The sequence below is a fragment of the Pyrgilauda ruficollis genome, unplaced genomic scaffold, assembly GCF_017590135.1.
Source record: "Pyrgilauda ruficollis isolate IOZ18807 unplaced genomic scaffold, ASM1759013v1 scaffold129, whole genome shotgun sequence".
NCBI lineage: Eukaryota > Metazoa > Chordata > Aves > Passeriformes > Passeridae > Pyrgilauda > Pyrgilauda ruficollis.
The window spans coordinates 1729512-1748528 of record NW_024511321.1 but is presented as its reverse complement, the minus strand read 5'-3'; the positions used below and the strand labels follow the sequence as shown (position 1 = coordinate 1748528).

At 49.1% G+C, this 19017-nt stretch overlaps 2 protein-coding genes across 2 annotated transcripts in view; one reads left to right on the top strand and one right to left on the bottom strand.

Moving 5' to 3' along the window:
• The window catches only part of FANCM (FA complementation group M), a 57757-nt gene that overhangs the window by 3047 nt on the left and 35693 nt on the right, over positions 1–19017 (top strand). The window contains exon 4 of the mRNA XM_041458514.1: positions 18071–18202. Within this exon, the coding sequence (XP_041314448.1) occupies positions 18071–18202 (132 nt within the window). The remainder of the gene's footprint in view (positions 1–18070; positions 18203–19017) is intronic.
• LOC121348702 (heme-binding protein 2-like) lies at positions 2916–10550 on the bottom strand. Its single transcript, XM_041458522.1, has 5 exons — positions 10330–10550; positions 7147–7238; positions 5984–6125; positions 4098–4281; positions 2916–3140 (listed from the first exon to the last, which is right to left on the bottom strand). Exons 1-5 carry the CDS (start codon positions 10535–10537, stop codon positions 2969–2971), a joined length of 798 nt encoding a protein of 265 aa, XP_041314456.1. The 5' UTR covers positions 10538–10550; the 3' UTR covers positions 2916–2968.

Genomic DNA, 19017 nt, shown 5'->3' with positions numbered 1-19017 from the left:
GGGGTGAATGCTGATTTATTATCTCCTTTCATGAGTGGGAAGCTAACACATTAAAACTGACAATCCAGGAGTGGCTCCCAAAGCAGAACCACGGATGGATAACAAAATACCTGTTCTAGGCAGTCATGCCTGACATGGTGCTGTCAGATCTGAGTAACAGTGATGTGTGCTTGGCATTCACTGGTGTAACAACTAAATAAACTGTATTTTGTGTCAGTTAAACACTGGAGCTGTTGGCCCCTGTGCTCCTGAGGGCCAGTGACAGCTGTTGGTACCAAGCCATAAAGTGGATCTCCAAACTGGAGCTGAAGTAGTTTGTTTTTTGGGTTGGTTTGTTTGTTTTTTTGGTGGTTTTTGTTGTTTAGGTTTTTTTTTTTTTTTTTTTGTTTTTTTTGGGGTTTTTTTTTTTTTTTTTTTCTCAGCAGCAGAAGCCATCTAACAGAAGTCAAAATAAATAAATACTATCTTGGGATTCACAGTTTGCCAAAAAGGGCAGGGAATGCTGGGCTGCAGGTGGGGTGTCAGCACACTCAGACAGATCTGCTTGTGCTTCAGGGACGTTTCTAGAACGTCACCACGGGGAGCTGAGCCACAGGAGGATTGGCAGGGACATCAGACACAGCAGATGCTTTTGCAGGAGAGGTTTAAAATGTGAATTATGTACAAACTGGTGCTCTGTGGTGAGAGGATTTCACTGCTTCCAGGAGCTATCCAACATCTGTTGTGCCAAAGCATAATGAGAATTTCCCTCACTGGCAAAAGCAATCAGATGGCAGAAATGTCTTTAATTTGCCACAAAATCCTGTCAGAGGTGAAAATTACTTTTATGTGCTCTTATAAAAATCTGGGGGATGATATGAGAACAAAACCTTTTATTTAATGCCTCCCTGGGCCCTCTATTCAACTCAGTTTTAAAAATATTTTCACTGTTTTTCCTTTAATTAAGAGCTTTTAGTTTAATACTGGCTGGCATTTCTAATTTTTCTTTTCCCAGGCTGGGACACTGTATTGCATTTTAGTTTGTTTGGGGTTTTTCTCCCTCTCCATAAAGACTCTTGGTTTTTTGTGTTAAAACTAAGGCTTTTGTCTCTTTTTTTATGTTCTGTTTCCTTTTCCCCCTCTCCCTGCTGCTTCCCAAGGAATCTCTGTGCCCAGCAGGCACCAGAGGGCACCTTGGCCCTGCTTAAGCCAGGGCCACTCTGATCCTGCTGCTCAGGGAGAGGTTTTGGGCTGAGCACAGAGCCCTCCCTCCCTCCCTGTGGGACCAGGAGCCTTCGGGTTCTTTCAGAAGTCCTCCACAAATCCATTTTTGGAGCTGTTTTTTCACCCTGCTCTGAGTTAGCAGCCACTGGCTCTGGTTGCTGCTCTGTGTGTTGGAGTTAAAAAGCACAGAGGTTCTGTTGGAACCCTAAATCCTGTAACCAATAAATAATGCTGGTGATGTACTCAGTGACTTTTATATAAAAAGACATCTACTTCTATTAAGAATAAACTCTACCATCCTGTCAGTAAGGGGAGACATTAGGGAGGGATTTTGAAGAGCAAAATTGTTTGCTACCCTGACTCTAAAGTGCAGTAGGTGCTCTTGGGCTGTGTGGAACAGTGGGAATGCTGCTCCCAGACATTCTGGGGGTTCTGGAATGTGGGAGCTCAGCCTCTGCAGAGGCAGCTGAGGGCGTATCACAGGGATGAAGGGCAAAACAAACAACTAATTAATATTAGGGACTAAAAACTCTCACAGTGAGGGTGGTCAGGTGCTGGGACAGGGCCAGAGGGGCTGTGGGCTCCCTGTCCCTGGGGATGCTCAGACCCAGCCTGGAGCAGCAGCCCTGCTCCCAGCAGAGGTGTCTGCCCCAGGTCACTCCCAGCTGAGAAGTTCTCTGTGGATATTTGTGTCATTTGTGCCATTAACAGCCAGAAGTACTGAACAATTTACTCCAGCTGCAGTGCTTTAACACCCAGCAAAGCTGTGAGAATAAACTGTTCAGAAAACTGTAGTTAAAAATAGCCAGTGTCTCCTTAGGAATGCCAGAGCCAGTCATGGGATTCCTGGGGGTGTGTGATGAGGATAACCTGTAATTTTGCCGTTAGCTCTTGAATGAGCAGTAGGACTGTGTGCCTTTTTGGTCTCTCTCCAGACTTGGGGTGTTTTGGTTGGGAGCTTTGTGAGGTAAGCTTTGGGGATCAATTGCTGACAGCTGTCAGCATTGGCCTGTTCTTACTCCGTGCTCTAATCCCAGTGGGCTAAATCTGGTAGTTCTCCTCAGGAACTGAGCCCTGCACATTCTTTCTGTGCCTGTGTGAGGTGGGTTTGGTGTGTCACACTGGAAGCCCCAGCAGCCTCTTTGTGCAGCACCAGAGCAGGCCAGGGCTCCAGGATGTCCCCATCCCGAGCCACAGGCAGGCCAGGGATACGTAAGGGAAGAGGTCTCTGCCTCCCTTACCTGGTCAATAAAATACAAAAGGTGAACTAACTCTTAAAGTGCTAAAACCCTCCATTAAATCTGTGTGAAAGCTGTCAGAGTTGCTGTAGGGATCTGTGGCTGGGGAGCTGAGCTGGGCTGGCTGTTCCTAACCCAGCTGAGAGCCCCAGTGCTGACCTGTGAGGGGGGACACCTGGGCTGCCCCGCGTCACCTGCGGGAGGGACGAGGCTCCCTGGGGCAGCAGGAGGAGGAGGAGGCTCCGTGGGGCAGCAGGAGGAGGCTCCATGGGGCAGCAGGAGGAGGAGGAGGCTCCATGGGGCAGCAGGAGGCTCTGTGGGGGCAGCAGGAGGAGGAGGAGGCTCCGTGGGGCAGCAGGAGGCTCTGTGGGCAGCAGCAGGAGCAGGAGGAGGCTCCCTGGGGCAGCAGGAGGAGGAGGAGGCTCCATGGGGCAGCAGGAGGAGGAGGAGGCTCCATGGGGCATCAGGAGGAGGGTCTGTGGGGCAGCAGGAGGGCTCAGGAGGGTCTGTGGGGCAGCAGCAGGGGCTCAGGGCCGCTGCAGGAACCAGATCTCGTTGTGGCGGTTGGCGGCCGCCGGGTTGGTGTAGCCGGCGATGATGAACGTGTCCCGCAGGCACAGCTCGGGGCTCTCCAGGATGGCTGCCAGCAGGTTGATCTCTCTCATGATGGAGTCTTCGTTGGTGATGCCTCGGAAGCTCCTGCAGTGGTCAGTTCAGATCAGCTAGGGCTGCTGCCACAGCTGCCTGACGCTGGTGGGGGTGGCTCTGTGCCCCGGGGACAGTGACACGACAAGAGGGGACAGCCCTAAGCTGCACAGGGAGAGGTTTAGGCTGGACATGAGGAAAAAGCTCCTCACAGAAGGAGTGACTGGGCATTGCAGAGGGCTGCCCAGGGAGGTGGTGGAGTCAGCAGCACTGGAGGTGTTCAAGAAAAGCCTGGATGTGGCACTCGGTGCCATGGTCTGGGTGACAAGGTGGTGTTAGGTCATAGGTTGGACTCAGTGATCTCAAAGGTCTTTTCCAAGCTAGTTCATTCTGTGATTCATTTTAAACCCACTGTTCTTCCAGAGCCCAGGAATGCCTTCTGAATGACTTGGTTGTGTTTCACCAGTGGAACTGACTGTGATTAACTCCTAACCATTTATTCTTAAAGTTTTCTGTTCTGTGTCAGACACTTTGTTCCCAACAATACAGAATAGTCTGAGGGTGTTGTATCACACATTTAGAGATGCATCATTTTGCTAAGTAATTGATATAAATATAGAATAACCTGACCTGAAAGGGACCCACAGGGAAAGGGACCCACAGGTTACAAATTTATAACAGGGAAAGGTTTTGGGCATGTCCCAGACCCCCAACAATCCCACCCTGGGCATCCCTGGCAGCGCTGGCCTAAGGCTCCTGGAGCTCTGGCAGCCTCGGGGCTGTGCCCATTCCCTGGGGAGCCTGGGCAATGCCCAAAACCTTTCCCTGTTATAAATTTGTAACCTTTATTTCCTGACCATCCCATTCATAAAACAGCCAGCTTTTACAACTCCTGAAAATTAAATGTTACCATTTGCTACCTTTTGCAAGGTCTAAAAATCCTAACGTGCCCAGACTGAGAGCTGGACGTTTTCCCTGTGTTTAGCAGAGGAGAGTTAAAGCATTTCTCACCTGCTGTAGACAATGGTGGCAGGCCACTCCTCGATGATGATGTCAGAGTCGAAGGGGTGCGGGGGCTCGTCCTGCAGCACCTCGGGCAGGTAATAGGCCACTGTCACCGCCTGCGTCATCGCCGACTGCGCCTCGTTGGTGTGCACGATGGTCACGATGGGCACGGTGATGCCCAGGTACAGCCCTGCCCAACACGGGAGAGCGTTCAGGAGACACGGGAGCAGCTCTGCACGCCGAGCCTGCCTGCTGAGTCTGGGCTGGAGTGTTTACATGAGCACCGGGGGGTTGGAGAAGGGATCGCACTGGGATGGTTTGGGCACTGCAGGGTGTGCCTTGCCCAACACGGGAGAGCGTTCAGGAGACACGGGAGCAGCTCTGCACGCTGAGCCTGCCTGCTGGGTGTTTAAATGAGCACCGGGGGGTTGGAGAAGGGATCGCACTGGGATGGTTTGGGCACTGCGGGGTGTGCCCTGCCCAACACGGGAGAGCGTTCAGGAGACACGGGAGGAGCTCTGCACGCTGAGCCTGCCTGCTGAGTCAGGGCTGGAGTGTGTTGGAGAAGGGATTGCACTGGGATGGTTTGGGCACTGCAGGGTGTGCTCCAAGCTGGGAGTAGCAGTGAGTGCCCAGGGCAGCTGGGGCTGCTCCTGGATCCCTGGAAATGCCCCAGAACAGTTGGGGCTTGGAGCAGCCTGGGACAGGGGGAGGTGTCCTTGCCATGGCAGGGATGGAACAGGAAGATCTTTAAGGTCCCTTCCCACCCAAATCATCTGTGACTCCATGATTTCCCTGTTCTTTGTAGTTTGTGTGTGTGTGCAAATGTTTGTGCATTTGTGTCCAAAACACAGCATTTGGTGAGCTCTCCCCTCTTCATGGAGGGCAGGGAGTTTGCCTGAGGTCTTTTCCCCCTCCTTAAAGGGTTGTGTTTTTCTTCAAACTGACCTTGTGTCGTGGTTTAAATATTTGGGCACAAAACTGCAGGCAAGAGAAGGGACTGCTCTGTGAATTCATTGAGGATTTACTGTTGTTAAAAAAGTTGCAGTATTTTTTTTTTTTTTTTGCACTGTTGTGTGTTTGGACTGCAGGAGGCAGAGGGAACTTCCCTTCTGTACAGTTTGATAACAACCCTGCAGTTCTGGAGCTAAAATTACTTTTAAACCACATTAAAGTGTTAAAAGAATGGGGAAGGTACCTGGGGAAGGAAAAGCTTTTGTCAACAATGTTTGTATTTTCTTGGAAAGATACTTAAGGGCTGAGTCAATTACAGCACAGAGCACTGAGCATGGCAAAACTTGATAGTAGCTGGAGGATGAAAAATAGGAGAACTGATGTCTGGAAGTGAAAACCAGATTAAATTGGATTGCACACCAGGTGCACATTTTACAGGCAGGAACAAGCTCTCAAGGACATGCTGGATTTGCCATTATTTTGAGCTAAAACTGGATTATCTTTCTGGAAAACATGCTTCAACCACAAATTTGCCGTGTCCATTGGGACAGGGACAATTTAATATCTTGAACTAAAGGGAAGGAGGCAGAAAGCTCTGCTCCCTTTTGGTGTCACACTCTGCCAGGTGATTTCAGTGCTGCTGTGAAAATGAAACCCTGCAAATCCTGTAGCAGATGCCAGATTTACAGCAGAGAGCTTGGAGCAGCCTGGGACAGTGGGAGGTGTCCCTGCCATGGCAGGAGTGGCACTGGGTGGGGTTTAAGTCCTTCCAGCCCAAACCATTCCAGGATTTCTATGATTTTTCCGGGAAGGCTGTATTGTAAAAAACATCTCTATAGGGTGTGTATTTGGGAAAAGCTGTTCACAGCATCTCCCTAATTAGCTGTGAGGGCAGAAATACCATTTTCTAAGTGCTGAGGGGTTGAGGTGTCCATTACCTGAGGAGTTCTGCTCACAGATGTACCTCATGAGCTTCATGAAGCCAAGGCAGATGCTCTGCTCGTACTGCTTCTCTTTCATTTTGATACAAGCCCACTTGGCTTTCCCATACTGCCTTTTCTCATAGAGCAGATCTCCCAGCTGCAAACACACAGGGAAGAATTGGGGATTGTAATTTAATCATCTAAAAACATCAGCCAAACAAATAGATACAAGTTGAGCACAAGAACTGCATCTTTTCAGCTCTCACTGACATGATGTTGAAAGAAACAGGAATTTTAATCCTTCTTCCTATAAACCAAGGAATAAACCGCTGATTTTGGATCAAAACTGACTTCAGCAGATTTTTAGGTAGTTCTCCTTTAAAATAAGGATCTGTCATCTTTTGGACTGGTGCTGTTAAACACTTAGTTCCAATTAACACTGAATAACCTTATTTTTCAGCTGCAGTTGTTACAGTAATACTGTAACATTAAAAAATGCTTTCAGCATAAATGGTCAGGAGTCCCAAATTCAATTTAAACACACTTGAGTGTGTTTAAATGAAACACACTCAAATTATGGTGAATTATTTAAATCTGTTTAAAAGAAATGTGGCCAAAAAGTCCTCATAGATGGTCAGTAAAGGTTTTCATGATTTTTGATTTAAAGTTAGACATTTGTTTGCACACCTCCTGAGCTGGAAGCAATTTGCTGTATAATAATTTCAGTCTTTTATTAGAGGATAAGATGGGTTTATAAATGCTGCTTTGTTTGATAATGATCCGTGATACAGAAGTACATTTTTGGTTTTAAATTCAGATATTCATCTCTTTCAAGTACTTTTTGCTAAGGTTTTATCAACATGACTGTAAAGGAAAAAAATGTACCAATTTAAGTGAAGAAAATGGGCATTTTATTTCAAATGGCAAAGAGGGATTTTTGTTAAATGAATTATGTCTGTAATTCCTGGCCATCTTCTGGCTTGCCTGGTCATTTCTACCTTGCAGAAAAGGAAATGTCACATGTACAGGGGTGAGGTGTTCCAAATGGGAGGCAGTGGCACAGTTAGTGCTTTGCACTGCCCGTTCAGAATCCCAGAGAGCTGGAAGCCCTTTGCAAGGAGCCCCATTCCTGGAGGCAGGAGTGGCAGCCCTGGGAGCAGCTGGAGGGGCAGCAGTACCTTCTCCTTGCGCTGGATCAGGGTGAAGGGGATGCTCTGCCTCTCCTGGGGGTTGTTATTCCTGGTCAGCTGCTGGATGGGCTCTGCCATGTCTGCAACAGAACCACAGTTCCCACGTGAGACTCCAGGCTGCAGAAACTGGAATGTGCTTCGTCCCCTTGGGGTCTTTGTGCTGCTTTTGTTTGCTCTTCTCTGGGCAAGGAAAAAGCTTTTCCTAGGGGAGGTTACCTGGGTTCTGCCCCTGTGCTGTTAGGAATGGGTTTCCCTCTCCCATTCCCTACATTTCCTACCCAAGTGTCCATGGAAAGCTTTTGGCTGGGCCCCTTTTCCTGACCCTGTGCAGGGGGCATTCCCAATTCCTCTTGTGTTTTCCTCTTCCTATTCCCAATTCCCAGCACCTCTTTTGCTGCTGGATTCAGGTGTATCCTCACAAAGGGAATTAGGGTGGCTGCTCTTGTTGGCAGGCTCAAGGAAATACTGCTGTGGGAATGAATTTCCAAAGGATGTTTCATTCTAAAGGTGCAGTTAGAACTGTGGCTGCCCTGACATCAATTCTAGCTGAAGGTCATGAATAAATTCTGCTCAGGAGGTGATCCCTGACAGACAGGCTTGGAAACTGTGGGTACAGGTCAGTCTCTAGGAATGGAACACTTCTCTTCCACAAGAGTTGGTCCCCTGCCTTCAGAGCTGAAGTGATGAAGGCATTTGTGTGCTTAGAGGATTAGGAATTTGATTTTACGTGCAGTGTTTGACAGTCTGGATGTGAATTCCTGCCCTGCTGCCCCACGGTGTGTGTTGGACATGCAGGAAAAGGAGGAGTTTCAGCTCCCAGAGCCCTTTTTGGGGAATTGGAGGTGCCTCAGGGTCTCAGTGGAAGAGGCAGGATAATGGGGGAAGAGAGTATTATCCATGTTTGAGAGGAGAGGAGAACTAAGATGCAGGAGAATTAACTTGGCCGAGGTCACTCAGTAAATCTGTAGCTGAGCTGGGAATCAAACCTCCATCTCCTGGCATCCAGTCCAGGGGTTTAGCCTTAAGACTATTTGGAATAGTAAAGATCCTTAAACAAAGGGGAGGGAAAAAATAAAGGGAAAAAAGCTATACTGTAGTTAAGTGTAAACATTTTTTCTTTGCAATATATCACTGGGAAATATTTAAAATGTAACTAAATAACTGACATGTAAATGGATCTCTTTGGAGGCTGAGGGAAAAATAAAATAGAGTTCACCACTGAATTTTCCAAGAATTAGGAAAGCTTTCAGGACTCTAGAAAAGTTGACTCTATTTTTAGATTACTTTATCAATTAGTGGGGCTGGCTTATGTTTTTTGCATTCTATATTAATGCAGAGGATAGGGATTACAACTGATTAAAGTCCTTTGGGCAGTTTTATCCTTCAGTTTAGGAATCTGTGCTTTGTGTTGTCCCAGTGTGGAGAGCTCCACCTGTGCAGGGCCAGGCAGGCAGCAGAGGGACAAGGACAGTTGTGTTTTCTCCAGCCGTGGTTTCAGTGGTGCACAGGGGTCAGCCCCTGGCCCTGCCCAGACCCCAGCAGTGCCACCCTGGGCATCCCTGAGGGTGTTGTGCTCCCTCCTGGAGCTCTGGCAGCCTCAGGCCGTGCCCATTCCCTGGGGAGCTTTTCCAGTGCTGATTCCACTCTCTGGGGGAAGAACCTTTCCTAAAATCCACCCTAAACATTCCCTGGCCATTCCCTGGGTCCTGTCCCTGTCCCAGAGAGGCAGGGCCATGGGCTGCTCCTTGTCACAGGGAGATTCTCCTTCTGGAAAATCCCCTCCTCTTTCAGCCCTGGACAGGTCCTTGTATTACTCTAAAAACCTTTTATTACTCTATCTTGATTTTAGGAACAGGTGCTGAGTGCCACAGAGCAAACCTGTAATACTGTGTGACTAAATAATGCTGTATAACTGTGTAACTAAACCTGGACACACGCTGCTTTTGACATATTCCTTGGACTTTGTATCCCTCCTGATGGAATTTAGGAATTCCATGGAATGAGGGCACCAAAACAGCAGGTAATTCTGGGGAAGGGCTCTGGTTTTCTGCTGCACTCAGGAGTGTTAAATACAGACCCTCCGTGCCCTGGGGACCCCGGAGCTGTCAGATTCCAGCATTCCAGACACAAACCCGTGGCTGGAGTGACTGCTGACACTCTGGGGTGGCCCTGGGCATGCAGAGACCCCTCCAGGGGCAGGGAGAGCAAGGCAAGGCAGGGAGCTCTGCCCAGACCGATCTTACCCTTCCTTTAGCATGTTAATTGTCATTAGAGCTTTACAGAGTTAAGATGAGACTTCGAGGTGTGGCTGGGAAAGGATGGACTCAATTTGCTGTGTTGGAATATAGAAAGAGTTTTTAAAGAACAGTAATTTAATACTGGCAGTGTCCAGCGCAGCCTGGGCAAGGTTTGGCTCTCCCCACCTCGGGGAAGGTGAGTCCCTGCACAGCAGAGATGCTGCAGATCTCTGCTCCTCTGGCCAGGACAGGGCAGAGTTAAATCTGACCGAGCTGAGCCTGTGGTGCCTCTCTGCTGCTTGTTAGGAGTTCTCTGACTCATCAGTCTTTCAGATTCTCCAGCCTCTCTTAAAATTGAAAACAACCGATTCTGACTAAGATGAGCCTGGGAGCCTTGCTATTGAAAGCAAATCAATCCTTTACTTGTTTACTCTGTGCCGTTTTTAAACACAGCCCTCTTTCCTTAAAGAACTATATATAGGGGTATAAGGGATCCTTTTAGGAAGAATGCTTTTGCAAGTAGTCGGTTTAATATTTAATTAGCTCTGAAAACTCGCGCTGATTGTTTTTAGTGTGAATGGGTCACTGAATTAGCTCTGAAAACTCCCACTGGTTGTTTTCAGTGCGAACAGATCGCTGAATTAGGTCTGAGAACTCGCACAGAGATTGTTTTCAGTGCGAACAGATCGCTGAATTAGGTCTGAGAACTCGCGCAGTGATTGTTTTCAGTGCGAACAGATCACCCCGGCGCTGCTGCAGCCGCTTCCCAGCGTTATGGAAAGCTTTGCGTCGCCCCGGGAGCAGCTTTAGCCGCTCCAGAGGCAGGCTCCGCTGGCTCAGCCTCACGCAGCTCTTTGCTGGGTGTTCATGGCCGTGTCCCGCAGCCCGTGCCCGGGGCCATCCCGCCCGTCGCGGTCCCGCACGCCGGCCTTACCCCGGGGCACGTCCACCTGGTGCCCCCGGCCCACGCTCTGCCAGTAGCTCAGCAGCCGCTCCTGCTCCTCGTCGTCCATGCGCTCGGCCGCCTCCTCCTCCAGGCTGCTGCCGTGGCTGTGGTACGCCGAGTCGGGGCTCTCCTCGGCCAGCCCGTCCAGCTCCTCCAGCGTGATCGCGGCCGGGCCGCCGGGCCCCGCGCCCCCCATGCGGCACCCGCCCGTCTCCATCCCCGCGCCGCGCCGCGCCGCCGCCGCCGCCTTATCTAGGGACCGGCACCAGGGATGGGGGACCGCGGGCACCAACTCTGCCTGTTCAGTGCCAGACAGGGCACCCAGGGATGGATGGATGGAGCCGGGGATGGAGGGATGGTGACCCGGGCAGGGATGGGTAGAGCCGGGGATGGAGGGATGGATGGAGCCATGGAGGGTTGGTGACCCGGGCAGGGATGGATGAAGCTGGGGACAGATGGCTCTAGGGACTTGTAGAGCTGGGGATGGAGGGATCCAGGATGGATAGAGCCAGAGATGGAGGGATCCAGGATGGATGCCTGCTCCTGGTGCCTTCACCCCGTGCTGCAGGGACTGAGCAGAACACAACTTAGACGAGTTTGTGTTCTGGCTGTTTTTCCACTCATTCCCTCTCTCTCAGCTGTTCTCTTTGTTGTGTTTTCCCCACTGCTCTTCATGTCCTGTTAGTCATTCTTTATTGTGATTTTATTTTGCTGCTTTCAAACCACACTTTAAAGACAGACCTTCCTTTTTATTTAGGAGATCTCTGAGGTCTTGCCAAAATACTAGGAGTGCAAAAACTCTGGGATATTTTGTCACTGAGGTCCAGCTTTGGAAGTTTTCACCTGTGTAATTTTGCAGTTGCTGAGACAAGCCTTTGAATGAGGGAGATGAGCAGCCCTGTTATGGGGTGGATATGGCAATTCAAGCAGGATCTGGATTTGAATCAGGAGTCTGTGTGGACTCTGTTGTCTTTTATTCCAAATTTAACATGGGATGGCTGTTGTGGCCATTTTGTGCAGGCAGGAAAGGGAATCTCTGGGCATTTAGGAGTTTAGAATAATAAGAAGATTGTCCTTTCCTGTGCACTGTTGATGCTTCCAGGGAAAGCTGGAGCTTGGGGATGTGACTGTTGTGATGCTTAATCTGCCCCCTCCTTTTTCCCTTTTTCTGGGCAGTCCCTTTCTCCAGGCTCAGCTTTGGCTCCCCAGCCCAGGGGCTGAGCTGGCTGTGAAAATGAACCCTGAATTGCCTCAGAAGCCGAGATGTGTCCCTCCTGACGTGCTCCTGGCAGGGCATCCCCAATCCTGCTGTCCCTTGGAAGTGCTCCTTGGGAAATTCATAACCAGAGGCGCAGCTGGGAATGTGCTGAGAGGGTTTTTGGGGTACAGTGGCTGCAGGGAGTGAAGCACAGGTCACTGAGGGGGTTTGGGCTCTGGCTGCAGACAGTGAGTCAGCACCAGAGGCTCTGGAATTCACTGGGAAGGCAAATCCTGGAGCAAGGCTGGAGCTGGTGCTTGTTGAAGTGTCTGGGTGGGTGCTGATCCCATTTCACGGGCAGCTGCCCCAGAGCAGCACCACGGGCTCCCTCACTGCAGGGAATCCTCTGGCAGTGGCCACATTTCCCTCTCAGACCTGGCTGAACCCTCAGCCCCTGAGGGGAGGCACAGTGGGAACCCATCCCTGCCCCAGTAAATCCCACATCACGCACTCCAGTGCTGGGGTGAGGAATTTTCCACTGAATTTTGGCTGCTGGGTTATCAGTACCAAGGGAGGGCATCCTGGCTCTTGGAGATTTCTTCCAGGGACTGGCATTCCTGTTTGAGGCAACATGTGGATGGTCTTTTTCTGCCCATCCTGCATAAATAATTCATGGAAAACAGTCCCAACTCTTTTGCTTACACATTAATTATGAGAATTAATAGTTGCTTAAATGAAATTATTTGTAAGTATTAAGCATCTTTGCTGGAGATGAGAGAAAAGACAAAGAAAAACCAACCAGCAGAAAAAGAGTTTAAAATCACAGCTAAATTTCTCTATATGTGCCAAATGCCACAGAATATCGACTATGAGAAGGAGGCTGGGAGGAGTTTAAAATCCTGTTTTAAAAATCCATCTGTACAAATTTCTCTGTGTATTTCATTTATCTTTGATTCCTGATGAGCTTGGTAATGAATGCATTTGATAGAGAAGTGCATATGTGATGGACTGTGTCTGGATGGATAACAGAGGAACTCCTTGTTACTGCTGGTGAAAAAAGCTGATTTTTTGTTGTATTTGTTGTGTTGTTTTTTTCCCAAACTTGCTAATTTTGTGTATTACTGCTGGCTAATAAACAGCCACTCTTTGAGAAAACACAGTTTAGGTAGTGCTGTGTTCTCTGTGCATTCCTGACAGGTTCTATCTCTAAATATAACAGAAAAACTGATATTCAGCCTTAAAAATTTCAGATCCAAACCATACTTGGTGCATGCTCCTTTCTGTCTGACAGTCACTTACTGAGTGGCAGGTTGATGTAGAAAAGCCACTTCTAACGTTTCTCAATAAAAAGTAAAATTGTTCTTGGTGAAATTAGTTGAAAAGTGAAAACTGGAAGTCTTGTCTTATAACCTTTAGGAAAGGAAAAATGCTGTAACAGGAGAAAACTCAGCTGTTAGAAAAAGACAAAGTATTGGATTTTTTGGCTTCCAGGGAAGAACAGTGAATTTTCAGTGTGTCTCATGTCCTGGAAGATTGGGAAGGGTGTGAATGAGTTAATAAAAACTTAAACAGAACTTTGGTGCCAAGATCATTACTGGGCTGAGCAGTATTGGTTTTGCAGAGTGATGAGATCAGCTAAAATCCACCCTACCCTGCAGTGTCCCTGCTGCTCTCCTTCCTTTATTGGCCAGGTGAGAAAATGTCAGGAAGAAATTGCACAAAATGCACTTTTCTGCCTGGTTCAGAGTTTGTTTGTCTCAACTCTGAAGTTTTAGAAGAGAATAATTAAAACTCAGTACCAGTCAGAGCTCCAGAGCCTCCCCAGCTGGCAGACACTAAATGTGGTTTTCTCCTGGAAGTTATTTTGGGAATATTGGCACGGACACTCCTCAAGGTATCACACTGGGGGAACCCAAACCTTCCTGGTCTCAGTGCTGGAACAGAGCAGGGAATGCTCTGGGTCATCCTCTGCCCTTCCCTGGAGCAGGGGGAGGCTCTGGCTGCGTTCACACTCCCCGCAGGATCTCTGGCACAGCCTGGCCTCAGCCCTGCTGTGGATCCAGGGGTGAGACCCCTCCTGAGCCCCCTCTGCAGCAGGGCCTGGGGGGCAGAGCCTCCTCCTGCCCTGCTCTGCCTTCCTTTGCTCTCCTCCTGAGAATGAGAGCACCTGGAGCAGCTCAGGGTCCGTGAGCGCCCGGCCAGCACGGGTCTGGATTTGTCCTGGAGCTGTTGCTTGTTCCCTGCTCCTGGTTTGGGGGATCCCCTTAGGACAGAGCAGGGGGTTGGGCTGTGGTGGGCACTTCTTGGGCTCGTTTCCTTCACACCAGCTCAGCCCCAGCACGTTGGGAAGGGATCCCTGGATAGCCAAGGCCAGGCTGGACACTGGGGCTGGAGCAGCCTGGGACAGTGGGAGGTGTCCCTGCCATGGCTGGGGTGGCACCGGGTGGGATTTAAGGTCCTTCCAACCCAAATTCTCTGTTGAGCACAGGCAGTGCTGGAGCCAAGGGATTTGGAGGAAGGTGCAGCTCTCTTTCAGCCCAGTGTGGCTCTGTAAAACCCAGTGTAAAACCCCTCCCAGGGGAGGCTGGGAGCACTTGGGGGGCTCCTGTGGGGGGGATGCACCTTTGGAGTCCCTGTTTGTGGAGGTCCTGTCTGCTTGGCAGCAGGTTTCTGCCACCTCTCCTTCTCCCCTGGGAAAGAAAAGCCACTCCAACAGTTATTTATGGGTGTTTTTCTTTGGTGAAGAACCCCTGCAAATCTGCACTAAAATAATTAGGTCAGGGTGTTAGTTTAGAGCCTTTGTTTTTTATTGTGCCAACAGAAAGCAGATTAGGAGCAGTTTTCAGTGAGGTGTAGCTGGCACAGGACAGCTCTTTGCCCTGTACACGAGTCCTCAGCTCCTGTCAGAGCTCCAATCACAGGTTCTAAGCTCATCATGGGCTCCAAGAACTCATTGTGGTTTGCTGTGGGAGACAGCTCGGAACAGAGGAAGGCTTTGTGCTCTTGGCAGGTTCAGTGCAGGGTGGGATAACTCTGCCAGTTGTCTTTTATCTGCTGGCTGTAAATCTGTCAGCTCTGAAATCCAGTCACTGAGCTGGAGAAACCCACGAGCGCTCCCGAGCAATTAATTGGAATTAATTCTGTGGCTGTGTTTGGGTAACACGACACTGAAGTGTTTTGGAAAGGCTGAGGGGACCTTTCCAGAAGTATTATCTTTTTAATTAAAAATGAAGGTATGGAGGCTAGATAAATGTAACCAGGAGCAGTGCCTGCTGCTGAGGCTCTCCTAAGTAGGTTGTGTTTACTGTTCCCTGGCAGTTGTGAAGCTCCAGGTGACTGCATCCTGCTGCCTTTCGTAACAGCACCGGGGCTGTTTTGCAGAAGGTGATTAAATCAGACAGGGGTGTACATTGAGCAAACAGGGAAAATATCATTTTCTTATGTGTTAGAAATTAGGTCAAGGGATGAAACAGAAAAGTACAGGTAATGGAAATTGCTTTTTAGAAAAAACGCTCTGCAGCAAGTATTGGAAATAATAAACCAGTGCTGAAATATCAGATTTAGTGGCCATTACTTTTTAATGAAAATATTAATTTCTTTTCAAGAGGAACATTTATGAAAAGCCTGAATCTGTTTCTCCTACTTGAGACGTAGTTTAAGCTTCATCTTCAGCATTTCAAGTGTGCTCATGTCCAATGGGAGGTAATGAGCTATTCCAGTGGAATCCATTCAAATAGAAAGCACTGAGTTCTTCCCTCACGGTCAGCATTTTGGTTTATTTGGTAAATGCCTTTTCCTGTAAGCTGGCACAGACATCTCTGTCTGTCCTTTTAAAGGGCCTGGATTGAAGAACAACAGAACAGTAACAAACTCTCTGATAAAACACCAAGTTCTGAATTTTAAACCCTTAAAACTAAACTGCATTTTTCATTTTGTTCTCACTAATATGAGAAATGAGCTCTTTGTGCATTCGGCCTTCCCAGTGGCTTGGTGAATGGTTTTGGCTGTATTTTAAGAAAACAACATTTGATTTCTTCATTTATTTCCCCCCTTTCCTCCAGAAATTCCTGGCACTACTGCAGCCTCCAGTTGATGTTTGCTTGTTGGTGGTGTTAGAGGTGTTAGTGGTTTATTTGGCTTAATTAATCCATGAGCCTTAATTAGAAGGAATGCCTGGGGATGGAGTGTCCTGCCTTGCTTTCCCTGGGAGCTGTGTGGGCCGTGATCCAGCTCCCCTGGGGATAAAGGAGACCTGGAAAGACTTGGGAAGGCCTTGGAGTGTCCCAGGTGACACCTTTGGGTGCCCCAGGGGACACAGAGCGGGCAGGGAGGGGCTGCCCCAGGCCTGGCTCCCATCCCATGGCCCAGGGTAAAGTCAGGGAATGGTTTGGCTCGGAAGGGAATTAAATCCCATCTAGTGCCACGGCAGGGACACCTCCCACTGTGCCAGGGTGTCCCAGTGTCCAGCCTGGCCTTGGGCACTGCCAGGGATCCAGGGGCAGCCCCAGCTGCTCTGGCAATCCCAGCCCAGCCCTTCCCACCCTCCCAGGGAAGAGGAGCAGCCCGAGGTGCCCCAAAGCTCTCAGAACCCTGGCTCCATGTCTGTGAGTTGCCTTTACCTGCTGCAAGCTGCTTGTCCTGTGGCTGCAGTGTGCAGGCTGGAGTGAGCTGGGGCCGTGCTGGGCAGGGTGGAGATTCCCCAGCACGGCTGAGCTGGGGCTGCCACGGCTTTCCCTTCACCCTCCCAGATTTCTCCTTGCATTTTTGATTCTTTGGGGGATTAATGCTGCTGTCATTGATGATGGCAGCTACTCCCACTCCATTCCTTGGGGTTTTAGAACGGATTTAGATTAGATATTGGGAAGGAATTCCTGGCTGGGAGGGGCTGGGCTGGAATTGCCAGAGCAGCTGTGGCTGCCCCTGGATCCCTGGCAGTGCCCAAGGCCAGGTTGGACACTGGGACACCCTGGGACAGTGGGAGGTGTCCCTGCCATGGCAGGGTTGGCACTGGGATTTAAGGTCCCTTCCAGCCTAAACCATTCTGTGATTCTGTTTTCATTTTAATGCTACACAGGTTCTGCACACAGAATAAGAAGGGAAAAGAAGACCTATAAATAAACAGTATCATAAACTAGTTCTTAGACTAAACTATAGGAATAATCAAAGCAAGCAGACAGAAGTTAAACTGAGCTGCCCCTCCACTGCCAGAGCATCAGCAGCATGTGCTTGTAAAGGATATTTGTGCATCCTAGCAGCATCTGGGAACCCAGCACAGGAGCAGTGCCTGGAGTACCTAATGGAGTGTTGTTACTCAGGATGAACACAGACTGAGTTCTACACGTGGCTTTCTGTACCTGTCAGGACATTTTCTCCCCACCAACTCCACCGCTGCGATCAGTGTTGGAAGCCTGACTTAGGCCTGGCTTTATTGGTCTAGTTGGATGTTTTTCAGTGGGCTGAAGGGACACTAAAGGGATTAAGCAATTGTTACTCTACAGCTCTCTTAGGGCAGGGCAGCTGTGCTGCTGCTGGAGTGCCTGAGCACTTGGGAAACACGGTGTGCATGGAAGTAGCACTGGGAAACTGTCTGCCAGCTTGGGAGAAGGCTGCTCTTGTGCACTGGGTTTCTTGGGGCCCTTGGCCAAGGGGGCCAACAGGTTGTAAACAGGGTTTGTGGGACAAATCTGATTACTGCAATTACGGCAGAGTTAGTGCTCAGGCCAAACTAAGTCTGTGGAAAAATTCTGACCACCTGAGGCTGGGAAGCAAAGAGGAAAAACAGGATTAAGATGCATTAGTGCAGGTTATTGTCCTTGCTGCAGCGAGGTGGAAAGCAGGTACATGTGATGTTGGAAAACAAGCTGTGTTTTGGGGTGGGTTCTGCAGGAAATGGGACACGCTGCTGTGCCTGTGCCCGTTCCTCTCTGCTCCTCTCTCCCAACTCCCATCCCCTCCACACAGATCCTGGACATGCTGGCCAGTCCTTCACCCAGTTTGGTCTTCTCAGAGGTGAATCCAAGTGCTCCTGGGATCCAAGTGCCATTGGAGTGTGAGCAGTGAGAGGGGGGCTGCAGCCCCTGTTCCATAGCTGGGGGTCCCTCCCATTCCTCTCCTCTCTGCTGGCTCAGCCCTTGCTCCATTCCTGATCCCAGGGGGATTTTCCCCTCCTCGGCTCCTGGGTGGATCCAGGGTTATCCTGGGAAGGGACCCCCAAGGATCATGGAGTCCAACTCCTGACCCTGCACAGGACACCCCAACAATCCCATCCTGTGCCTCAGAGCCTTGTCCAAGTGCTCTGGCAGGAATTTGGGGAATTAACCTAAAACCATCCTGATTGTGGAGAACCTTCCACTGAGGCAGAGCTCCTGGTACAGTAACACAGCACTCAGAATTCAGCACAGCTCACTCTGAAAAATCCTGTGTCTCAAATAAAACCAGTGAGCTGCTCATGTTCTGTTGTGTAGGATCTATAAAAATAAAATAATTTCAAAGGGCTCACCCCCCTTCACCTGTGCTGGGTTTTGGTTGCAGGTGCTGGAAGCATTTGCTGGGCGCCTGATTAAGGTGGGAGTTTTATCCAGGAGGGATATTCCCAGCCTGACCAAATACCAGATCATCCTGGCAAGGGACCAGTACAGGAAGAACCCCTCTGCACAATATGCAGTAAGTTCTTTATTTATTTCATGCTATTAGAGTAGTGAATAAATAGGAATAATCCATTATTACAATATTTCCGGAGATATTTTAAGTAGATTTCTGTTTTTAGCTGTGGAATAAAATAGAATCACAGCACGGTTTGGGATGGAAGGGATCTTTAAGATCATTTATGAAATCTATTTATGTATTTTAAGATCATTTAGGAAAAATATTCCTAATTGTTCCATGTTTCTGGATGCCAATATAGAAGAGTTAAGGTAAAGATCAAGCACTCCATTTAAATGAAATTGCTTTGAGAACTTACACTGTAATCACTGACAGCCAAGTTTTCATTTTCCCCTCAAAGGCATATTCCTGCTCCTGTTTTTTGGTAAATCCTCGTGGAATGGTCAAATTTTGTAACCTTAAAGAAAATTGCCTAATAAAAGACTGTGTATCTCAAAAAAAAGAGCAATGGGAAATCTCCTTCACTGTAAACAGGGAAATTTTCCTGACTTAATTCCACGACCTGGGTGGATGTGCCAGAAATCCCTGGTTTTCCCAGATGCTGATGGTTCAGCTGTCAGAGTCTGAGGGTTGATGAGCTAATTTTGGGAGATAATAGAGGTATTTTGGAGAGTATTTTGGAGGTGGAAGAGGATTGCCCTCACTGAGCATTGTGCAGTCTGTCCTCTGAGGGCTCTGATGGACAAACTCCAAAGTGGGCATCACTTTGGGGTTTGCTCTGCTCCTCAGGTGTCACTCTGGTTTTGGGCAGGAATTGCAGTGGGATTCCTGCTCTTCAGCCACTTCCTAACTCCATCAGAATCTGCTTTTCTCCC